Source organism: Aythya ferina (assembly GCF_964211825.1).
Source record: "Aythya ferina genome assembly, chromosome: 6".
NCBI lineage: Eukaryota > Metazoa > Chordata > Aves > Anseriformes > Anatidae > Aythya > Aythya ferina.
The window spans coordinates 41,593,761-41,605,512 of record NC_140303.1 but is presented as its reverse complement, the minus strand read 5'-3'; the positions used below and the strand labels follow the sequence as shown (position 1 = coordinate 41,605,512).

Sequence of the window (11,752 nt, the reverse complement as noted above, 5' to 3'; positions counted from 1 at the left end):
ATTTGTTTTCAAACATTTCGTGCATTATATACAACCTTTCCCTAAAGTTTAGTGTAGCTCTACCAATGATGACAATAACAAAGGTTTCAAGCCTCCGTGAAATGTAGCTAAGGTTTAAATGAATCTAATGCAGGAAAAACTTCTAAGTCCTCCTGCACTCACTAGGAATCTAGTAGCTCTCCAAAAGCAGTATTTTTAGAACATCCATAAAATATACAGAACCTGACCATAGCTACCAAAAACACCTGTCAAGTCAGAAAAGTGGTCTCAGATCCAACCGTAACAAAATATGGTCAGTCACTAAAATATGTGACTATAAAAAGAAAACAAAATAATAAACTGGCAATAGCTTATGTACTTTTAAGTATGGTAATGCTGAATAACAAATTTAAAATGGTGTAGATACACTCTACCCAAAACACTCTGATATTATGAAATAAACTCTTTTAAGTTCCATTAAAACACCATAGTCTGAGTCTTTTTATCAGTATCATTTCAAAATAAAATTTCAGTTACCTGTAGCCGTCTATTTTGTTCTCTTGCTGGTGAGGAGTAGGAACTGATGTAAATTGGTGAAGGTTTGCTGGAACCTGTGAGAAAATAGTTTAATGGCATCAACTTCAACCTTTATTCTTTTGTCTATTTACTCTTATATTACCTAGAAAAAAAATATATAGCACCCAAACAATCAAGTCTTCAGATTTTAGAGTCTATTAATAATATAACAATAAAATGCAAGTGAATTTTATTTCTCAGTAGTAGCTAAATTAAAACTGAGGAATTTTTTGTGCTGCTGTTTTTACTTACCAGACTAATTTTAATACAAAAAATTTCTTTCTCCCTATTTACTGTCATCTCTTATTTTGCGACTTGTATCAAATAGTAAGAAGAGAAAAGTAAAATCAGGGAAAATATGAACTCTTGGTATAGTTTTATAATACAATAACATTACACACACACATATATATGATGTATGGTTATAATAATATAATGTGCATAATAAAACAATTTTCTGTAATAGATTTTTAAACTAAAATGAGATTTCCAAACACCTCATCTCCCAGTGTATAAACTGGATCTCCTCTTATTCTGGTAATGTGTACAATTTTAAAGAAAATAGCAGCGAGATGAAAAACCTCTTCTGTTCTTCCTGCAGTGAATATAAATGAATAAAAATAGAAAACAACATTTAGTAGTAACAGGCCTGCTAATGCAACTGTCCATATTATGGCTGTATAAACTCCTTATATAAGGAAGAGAATCATAGAATCATTAAGGTTGGAAAAGCCCTTCAAGATCATCTGGTCCAACTATCACACTACTACCAATGTCACCCACTAAACCATGCCCCTAATCACCACGTCCAACCTTTCCTTGAACACCCTGAGGTAAGAGTTCACCTAACAAGTATCTTACCAGTATATATGTCTTTATGTGCAATGACGTCGCCTTGGTTATTATAATACTGCATAGAAGGTTGTGTTCTATCATATTCAGAGCGGGGTTCTCTAATTCCTAATAAAGCCGGTGATGAAGATGTGCTGCCAACTGATGAAAAAATAAAGATTACCATTATGTGCAATAAAATCCTTTCTCAGACCTAACCTTCTCTCTTCTCTCCTCATCCCTTCCTTTCCCAAGGATTAGCAAATGAAATGAGTAAACTTGTGTGTAAAGGACAAAACTAAAACTAGTTACATAGCTTTTCCTGTATGCAGAACACCAATTATGAAAGCAATCAATGACATACCATTAAATTATCATTAAACTTTGTATTACAGTGAGTCATTACTCCATAATGCTTACAACTAAAATAAGAAACTTTACCCATTTCATTTTGCATATGACATTTTCTTTAGCACAGCTACTCAAATACAAATGTAATTGTTCATTTGTTTGCTAAAGTTTATGATCTTACGTATCTTGTACTTAAATAAAATCTCCAAGTCCACCATATCACCTGAGACAGGAACAGAAAACTTGCCTGGCTGAAGCAATCCACACACAGACTTGTGTTATTGCTCTTACATTAGCATGCAGAAGTGAACCTTGGCCATTTGGTCAGCTCCAGTTGGCTGACAACAACAGATTACTTTGTGGTATTACAGTGAACAGTTGAATCTCTACTTCAGTTGTAAACAGTTTGTTCTGCTAAATCTTTTCTCTTTCACAGACAACTGGTTTGTTGACTTACGTACTTAAAAACAAATTCTAGAAATTTTGCTTCAAAACATTATCTTCTTCCACTAGCCATGCCCGTTAGATCATATCTCACAGTTTTGTGCTATTATGGATAGTTTAATTGCTGATATTTTTCCTAGCGTATTCATAGCTGCAAAGGTTAATTTTTGAGGCGTTATTAAAATTCTGAAACTGTTCAATATAGCGTGTGCATTAATAATAGGATGTGTACAATCAAGTGACTGTAACAAAGAACAATGGCTACAGACCAAGTGGAACTGTTCTACCATGCATCTACTGTGTACACTGTAATCTGCAAGGCTACTGCCACAGTGCTCTTTGTGTATATGTTCTGTGCACCAGACTTCCACCATAATAATTTACGCTTGTTCATACTCTGGAACAGAAAAACAGGCACTTCCTATTAGGATTTAAAAAAAAACAAAACAAAAAAAAATAAGTTCTCTTTGACGTGTAACAGCCTCTGAATATTACGTTAGAACTTCCCCTCTTATTTCCTACTTGTAGTTCACAAAACTGGAGCAGCAAAGTCATTCTGTTAGCATATCTTAGGGGGAGAAAACTCTGAGATGAGGATTTGGAATACCCTTTTACACATAGGCTGAGGGAACTGTCTAGATTTTACTGAAGCAATATTTGCTTCATTGTCATTGCTTAGTTTGAGAAGATATTTTGGCTCTGTCTGTAGATATAGAGCTTAAACAGTCCTCCAGTTCAAGATGCTATTTTGATGGCAGTACATGCAACTTGGTGACCAGGTGTAAAGGTGAAAACTGCCTTTGGTATCACATTGTTCAAGAATGACAAGGGGGTCTTTGTTTGGGACAATTTATTAGAATCCCAAAAGGCTGGGAGAAAACTGAATGAGGAACATGGTAAGATCAGAATTACAAAATCCCCTGGAACTGTTATCAGTAGTCTGCTGTTGTATGATATTAGACAAAGAAAGTCCTGCATATTGGTGGTTGAGGGGAACTATGCGCATGAAAGACATTTTCTTTCCCTTAGTCACTGTAGGTGTACTGCTTATAGCAAAATAAATTCCTGTCTGAGTCTATTTTTCATTCACTCATGTCATGAAGTAGCATGTGAGGACTGTTCCTTTTATAAAAAGTAGTAATTAAACAAGTGTATTATAGGAGCTGATCTGTTATTTTAGCAGTCATGGTAAATATGTATTTCTCAGTATTAAGAGAGATCTATTCACACAAAAATAGAAAGGTAAATTGGATAACAAATGCTAAATGAAGAGTATACAAAACCTACTTGAAGCCTTGTACATCAACCCTGTCCAACATCTAAATCCTACTCCTGGAAATGTTAAAGGAACAAAGGGGAGATTACTGCAATAAATGAGAAGCAGTCAGAAAAGATATTTTTTTATTTGTCTTGCTCATCCTAATGGAACATTACAGGGAACAAAAATAGGTTCCTTGCTGATGTATTTTCTTTACATGCTTTTAAGTATGCATGTTCTGTGAGGCTACACCTACCCTGCCATGTTATACAACACAAAAGGAGTGGCTTTGTAGAGGGCAAAGGTGACAAAATCAAGATGTCTACACTGTACACTCTGAGGATTTTACTTAAGACTAAATCTAATCTTGTCCCACAGACTGGATGTCTGTCATCAGACAGAGTACATCGTTGCTCTGGAAGCACACCATCCAATTTAGTTTCTTCCAAAAGGAACACAATTCACACATTCTGAGACTGTTTGCACTTTGAATGGCATTAAGGAGTAAATGGGGAGATTGGCTGCGAAGTGCTTCTTATCCAAACTAAAATGCTGTTGTAGAGACACCTCACAAACTCTGTGGAATATGGAACCTGACAGTAATATCAGCTAAGGTAACATTCAGAGAACATGAAATTCTTGTGCAGTCTTGTTTATATGTTTAAATACAGAGGAGACACAGCATGGCCCCCATGTTTTAGACAGGATGACAAATAAACTGAAAGGCTATTTGAGTTTGAAAATGAGACACAAGGTACCCCTTTGGCAAATCTCTTTTCGTGTCTTGACTGACCTGACTGTATGACAGGTGACATCTGCTGATTTGTTGTTGATAAAGAAGGATGCGATTTGAATCTCTCTCGCTCTAGTGTTGATACTGGTGTAATAAAATGACTCTGATTCCATCCATCCTGTGGAGTGGTAAAAAGAAGAGAACAAAATAAATTGCTTTGCATTAAATTAACAGTTTTTGTAGAACTGTTTTCCAGTGGAGGCTACTTTTGTAATCTACCTTTTTATAAATGCTACGGAGATCTCGGTATTGCCATAACGTATTCAGTACCTGGGCAGCTGCCTTGACAACTTTCAGTGAGGATCTAAGGAAATAAGGAATATTACATTAGTAGAAAGCAGAAACTCCACTTCAACAAAATAATATTTGTGAGCTAGGGAACAGTCTAAACCCTGCAGCTGTGAAGCAAGTCAGGTCATCTCTTCAGGTTTCAGTAATGCATGCCTGCATTACAACAGTGTGAGCACAGCTGTGTCAGCAGTCTAAACAAGCAGGCTGGTGCAGAGACAGATAAAGCATGACAATTATTTCCCGCTCTGGCCTAGAAATTCTTTCTTTGGGTCACCCACATGAGAAATACAGATTGTCATCGTCTACAAAAATAAAAAATCATAAGAAACATTGTTTAGTATATTTCATAAAAACAGAGACTGTATACTTGAAATCTTTACACAAGGTTCGTAACTGTAGGATAACAACGAAGTAAAGGGAGCTAGTATTGAAAGTGTCCAGACAACCTCATACTGAGACTTGTTTTCTAGTTCTGTGTTGCACTACTGAAAACATTTATTGGTCAGGGAAACACCTTTCCATTCTCAAGAGCAAGGCTAGGGAAACTGCTCCAGTTTTATTAAAAATAAAATCACATCATCTTTTTAAAGAGAAATGGTAGTAGTACTGAAGAAGTGATTTGAAATTAAATGCCACAGCATGACACCTACATTAAACATACGCCTTTTTCCATCAGTGCGAAGATTCATCCAAATATACTTTTTGAAATAAAAGCCTGAAAGAAAAATGCTGGACAGAACTGCAGTTTATAGTGTCAGTCAATGAGTAGACACTTCTGTTTGAAAAATTTTCATAGAATCATTTAGTTTGGAAGAGACCCATAAGATCAAGTCCAACCGTCACCTAACATTACCAAGTCCACCACTAAACATCCACACCTTTCTTAAATACCTCCAGGAAATGGCAACTCCACCACTTCCCTGCGCAGCCTGTCCCAATGCCTAACCATCCCTTCTGTGAAGAAATTCTTCCTGACATCTAATCTAAACCTGATTAGGTACAACCTGAGGCTGTTCTCCCCGTGTTTTAAATTTGTTCAGCGTATCCTGTTCCCTTAGAGTTGCAAGTGCTACTTTACACGTCACCTCCACAACAGTCATGTAAAGGACCACTGCAGTCACAGCTGCAGTTGAGTCTGTGCTTTGAAAACATGAAGCATCATAAATTGTGGATACTGAAAATATAGTCCACACTCTCTTTTTGAGGCAGATTTTGTTAAAAATGCAGTACATTTAATTCACACAGACCAACTTCTCCATAGCTGGAGATCCTTTCCTCCTCCTTACCATCTGAGCAACACTGGGAATAGTACACAGGGCTGAACACATAATCATTTTTCTTCTATCCAAAAAAAACGGAGATCTGAGATATTTTGGTTTACACAAGAGTCCTGCTAATCTGAATTCCATCAGATATGCCAAGGAATTCAAAGCAGAGATGCTGGTCAGAGCCAGATGGGGTGCCCTGAGGCTGCACTAACTGTGCTGTGCTGATGGTGCACAACTCAGGAGCCATTTGTACTCCTGTTCCTTCATCCTCAGCTATCCAGTTCTGAAAGTTTTTAGTATCATTACATAAACACAATGTATGATAATGCCCTGTGCTGAGCTCAGCTAACAAAACTCCAAGCACACCAGGCTCCATGACACAGCTATACCTGAATCAGTCTGCAGAGCCAGATCTGACCAAACAACACTTGCCCTGCAATCCTATTCCAGAAAATCCCACTGGCTAGGGAAACTGCTTGGTAGGGCAAGCTTTCCTCACAACCTACATATAATTAGGAGTTACTGTGATGCATCCTGACAAAGGTGTCAAAATATTCTGACTATGAAAAGCTCTAAATATTCCACGAATGATGTGGATGTTTAAAAGAAGAAAAGTTTTTTAATACCATTCTACCTGAACAGTCCCCATTAACATGATTACTGTCTGCAACTATAAAAGCCTCCAACAGCTTTAAAGAATAGACTGTAAAAGAATGGTAGATACCATACCAACTGCCTCTCCTGTCCCAGTGTGCTTCAGACTCTGATAGCTACTCAGATCAGGACTGCAAAACCAGATCTCTCCCCCTTTTTTTTGTGAGTTAAAAAAGACAAAACAAACAAACCCAAACCATTTCCTGTGTTCTTAAACATTTGAAATGGAATAGAGAAAGCATTTAGGTATGAAGTTTGTTGCCTACTTGCCTGTCACCTCTTCCTTTTGTTATGTTCACCAGCTTTTCTATTCCTCCAGTATCAGCAAGGGCTTTGGCATTTTCCATGTTTTTACTAGTGACCTCATGCAAAGCACAGCAGATAGCTGCCACAGTCTCATCAGACAATATGCTTGGACCATTGCCTCCTGGAAGCCGATTCACCAGATCTCGCATAGCATATTTACCTATAAAAAACCATCAACAGAATCAAGTAAGAAAACACATTTTGGTATTTAAGAGTTAAAATTCTAGGACTCATTAATAAATTGCACCTTAAAGAAATAAAATGGAACATAGGATCAAAACCAGAGAAAAGTTCCAAGAATCTGCACGTTACATGGTCAAGTGAGACTAAAGATCAATTTTTGATTTTTTTTTCTCCCTTCTGGCTTAAAACATGAGAAGCAAGCTGCATTTTTATTAAAACAGGAGCGCTTGCAAACAGTGATTATTTGGAGAAAGCAGAATCATTCAAAGAAAACATTACATTATTTTTATGATTCAAGGAGTGGTGTTTATGCCTAAACTTCATTTGTGGAAGGGTTAATGAAATCCTTACAGCAATTGGAAGCTTTCCTTTCAGACATTATTTGTTACTTCCAAGAGATCAGATCTCAACTCTTTCAATTTCAATTACTGACTGATGCACAGGAATAATCAAACTGCAAACAAAGGAAATTAACTAAAGCTAAGGTAAATATTTTTCTTATTTAGGCTATGTTGATAATTAAATGATTATTAATTCAATAAATTACTTTATTGAAGACATGTATTTGTACATAATAGCGCTCAATGGATAAGCTTTACTCAAAGCTATTAGCTAGCTATTTGCATAACATGCCTGAGTAAAAAAAAACGCAAAGAAATTAACAAATTCCACAAACAAAAGCGATTCAATTTCAAACACATTGGAATACTAGCACCAACTACGTTGTATACAGTAGTATTCTGTCACAGCCAATCTTTTGGCAAGCTCACAAACACACATTTGCATATACTAATTTATATACTAATTTATATACTAATTTACAGACCTGATTTTTTTTTCACCAATTTTTTAATAGATGTAATACCTACTCTGCAAGAAAACATATCCTGAACATCCTAGATGGTGAAGCTCCAGAAATGTATAAATGCAGCTGAAAAAGTTTTACCATCTTTTTGAGAGTAACTCACTCTTATTTGTATAAATAGCTCTTATGTACTTACCCTGGTAGCCTAAAACATAGAAAATTCTTCTGTAACAGATATCAAACATCTCTACACCTTGACACATGTTAGTAGGGTTAGCTTAGAGTATAGCAGTCTGAAGCTGAGAGTGAGGTATGTTCAACACTTGCCACAATAGACAGATTCCCAACCAAGGCAGGAAAAATGTTTGCTTTTTTTTTTTTTTTTTTTAAATGAGAAAGGCTTAGATGAGTGCTCAAAATATTAAATACTAAAGCTGACTAATAGGAAACTAAGTTTTTCTAGGAACCACCCTTGTTGATTTCTTAATTCAGCATGGGCACATATATACTGCTCTATACCTGTGATTTGGTAGAAATACTTCACTAGAAGAGGAATTTTCCCCCCTCTTCCCCTATCCAATACTGTTAAATTAAGTATTTACTGATGTGACGACAGTGGGGCTGTCCTATTCTCTCAGAATATGTAAGGGACCTTGAAGTCCTCTGAGAAAGTTACTATTTCGCTCCAAGGAAGTACAGTTCTGTTTCCAGTCAGACTTTGTACTGCCAGTTTCCTGTCCAGTTTAGTTTGGCTGAGGTGACTTCAATCTGTTGTAAAGAGATCGCCATGCAAGATGGCTAAAGACAAACTGAAATGACAATGCTACTCTGAAAAGCTACTGTTTTTAAAAAGATTTATTTCTGTGAGACAAGTAACACGACGTAATATGCTATTTCTATTGGTAGAACCTCATCCTAGTATTCTTTCAATAAAGGTCTGACGTATTGGTAACCGTGCTTTATTCAGTACAGTTCTGTACTTACCAATAAGTTCCTTATTACGAACATCTAATGCCATGTTCCTTAAGGCAGTTGCCACAGATGAAACAACTCTATCGTTATCCATTCTCAGCAGTTCCACAAGGATTGGCAGACCTTTTTCTTTTCTTACAGCGGCTCGAATGTATGCTGCAAACTGTAATCGAACTCCAGTTACTCTCATATCTAGTAGAACATTCTAATTAAAATGATCTCTTATTAGGTTGTAATTCTTAAGTATTTTAGGGAAAATCTTCCAATTAAAAACAATTGAAAGATATGTTAAATGCGTATCTTTTTATTAGTAAAAAGTGTTGCTTCTCTGCTATTTTTTTCACTCATTCCTGGTATGGAGCAATGTTTAAAGAAAGGGACCTAACAGATAAAATAACTTAATAGATGACAAATTATTAAAGAGGGAACAGTATATATTTTTTTAGGACCAACTTTAAAGCAGGCATAAAATGAAAAAGTATCAGCTGTTTATCTACAGCAAAGAAACCAATTAACATTTTTTTTAATCTCTGTGACAAATACAATAGCACTACATGAGAACACTATTAATGTTATGTACGCAAAGGTCATAAGCAAGAATGTATGGAAATAAAACAGATAAACTCATTTATTCTCAGAACCAATTAATATAGAGTACCATAGTCCTGATCTTGTGAAGTGTTATTACTGTATAGTATACATATTTATTTGGCACTGGTCTTATTTTGACAGTACCTTCCCACCAGAACTCACAGCAGTTAAGATTTTTTTTTGGCTCTAACATGTACCAGAATAAAGATTCTTCTGTTTATTTTAAATAAGTGGTACCAATTTCAAGGCCAGTTTCCAGATTGCTCTTCCTACCTACCATCTTTGGCATTGCTTTTCACTGTGGAAATTATACTTCCATAGCGCATAAGCAGGAATGACAGACACCAGACGGAAACACTGATATGCATGTATTAGAAAATTACCTGGTTCTCCCTAAACCCATTCCAATACCTTACTGAAACAGAACAGCAAAAATTTAACTATAGGAGGAAGAGTAGGAATTCAGATACCTTCCAATTGCCTGCAGAAAGATTCTGGAGAGATCCTGCAGAGCCCTCAAGAGTAGCTGGATTGGAGCTTTCTGCTAGAAGTGTTAGGTATGGTTTTACCACAGATGGGTGCCATAGCATTTCTACCCCTTTAGGAGACTTGGAAAATCCTGGTATAGGGCCAACTCCATCCCACTGAGAAGTGAACATAAATTTGTAAGTACAGGAAACCTCTATATTTTCATTCAACTTATGGTAGTTTTTCTTCAAACTCTGTACTTTCCCCCAGCATTAGCTAAGTAGGTGATGTATTTGTAATACGAAGAAAAAGGTATACCTGATCCTCCTGTGAAGTTTTTTTTTTCTTCTTCTTTTTTTTTCCCCAGCAACTTGGCTCTGAATCTTTGCTAGGTGATTCTTTTCCTAACAAGTCATCCAATTCATTGATACCTAGCAGACGTGCCTGAGGCACCTCCAGTTCCAAACGGTAAGAAAGGTTTCTCAAGGTACACACACAGTTTTCCACTGTCTGAAACCAAACCATAAAGATGTTAAGTAACCTGTTGCTTTCTGAAATAGCGATAAAGCAAACTAAATTAAGTACAGGTGAAAAGGCATTTGAAACACAAGCACCAAATTCTAATTCTGGGCCTTGGGCATTGCTACATCTGCTTCTTTGGGAAAACTGCAATATATCTCCTGATATTCTCGAAAGTGAAAACTCTAACAGTCATCTCTACTCTGGTGGCTTATTTTAAGTATCCTGAAAATACAAAGCACAAGAGCTTATTATTAAAGAATGAATACGTCAACACTGACAAAAATGAAAAGTACAGAACAAATTAAACCGCATTATGCAACAAAATTTGATTGTGCATCATTAAATTAGGGTTGGGAGAGAAGACTGTCTGAAACACATCACAGTGAGGAATTATAGTACAAAAACCTCAAAAGATCAAATCAGACATACGGCTCAGCACAAAAAATCACTTAGATGAAACATGCACACACCTTGCTGTCATAGTCTGATGTGTTCACACATGTGTGGATCACATACAGCAGTGAATCAACCAGCCCTTCGCATGACCTCATCTGTTTCCGGGCTTCTTCACCTGCAGAACTTAGATTCCTAAAGGGTTGAAATGACAAATGAACACAGTGTATTCACAGATAGACATACGTGCAATAATTTTACCAGATACTTTGCAGAAGCTTGCGTGTTTTTTTTTTTTTTTTTTTTAATAAAATAATAATAAATATATGCTTGCTTTTAACTTCTCTAGTTGGTGCAGCAACCCACCCCACCTGAATGTTTATAAAAAATGAAAATGATTCAAACCTGTAATTTCAAGACAGAATTGACTCGTTGACAAAACAAGCCACGAGTAGAAGCCCTTTCTCACAGACTTTTCCATTCCAAGCCCTCTCTGTCGTACTAACACAAACTTGTGGCTTGTATGCTCTGGTATAGGTGGTTGAGCTTGTTTTTGTTAAAAATACCCTTTGCTACTACTTCTTAAAATTGGATCCATTCACTGATCTGCTGTTCCATGGTTGCAGTGTCATTTAACATTTGTAATACTGATATATAGACAGAAGCATAAAGTAAGGTATAGGGGAAGGAAAAGTGTGCTTTAGAATAAGTAAAAGTGTGTGCTGACAATTATTTGCCTGCAAAGCAACCACATTGCAAAACCTGAACTTTATATAGTGATTAAATGCACGCTGAAACTAGTACTATTGCTAATAAAAAATAATAAAAAAAAAAGTCACAGTGCCTGTCTGTGGAGGTGTGTATTCTCCAGACATTGTGCTGGTATTGTATCCTCTAGACATCATACTATCACTGTATGTTCAAAAGCAGTGTGAAACTTGTGGTCTTGAAAAATAACCCAACAAATAAAAAAAGTAACTTATAAAAATATTCAGGAATATAGAATGGTTACCAGCAAATAAAAACAATTTTTGTGCTTCTACTTAAACACAATGGCTTTAATATGC

The 11,752-nt window shown here is 36.2% G+C and overlaps 1 protein-coding gene across 4 annotated transcripts in view; it reads right to left on the bottom strand.

Annotated features, from left to right (window-relative positions):
* The window catches only part of PKP4 (plakophilin 4), an 88,639-nt gene that overhangs the window by 1,064 nt on the left and 75,823 nt on the right, over positions 1-11,752 (bottom strand). For all 4 annotated transcript variants that reach the window (XM_084524072.1, XM_084524074.1, XM_084524073.1 and 1 more), the window contains 9 exons: positions 10,763-10,880; positions 10,089-10,280; positions 9,773-9,946; positions 8,724-8,874; positions 6,716-6,911; positions 4,452-4,536; positions 4,233-4,350; positions 1,417-1,548; positions 517-590 (listed from right to left, as the gene is read on the bottom strand). In XM_084524072.1, coding sequence (XP_084380198.1) covers positions 517-590; positions 1,417-1,548; positions 4,233-4,350; positions 4,452-4,536; positions 6,716-6,911; positions 8,724-8,874; positions 9,773-9,946; positions 10,089-10,280; positions 10,763-10,880 — 1,240 coding nt within the window. The remainder of the gene's footprint in view (positions 1-516; positions 591-1,416; positions 1,549-4,232; positions 4,351-4,451; positions 4,537-6,715; positions 6,912-8,723; positions 8,875-9,772; positions 9,947-10,088; positions 10,281-10,762; positions 10,881-11,752) is intronic.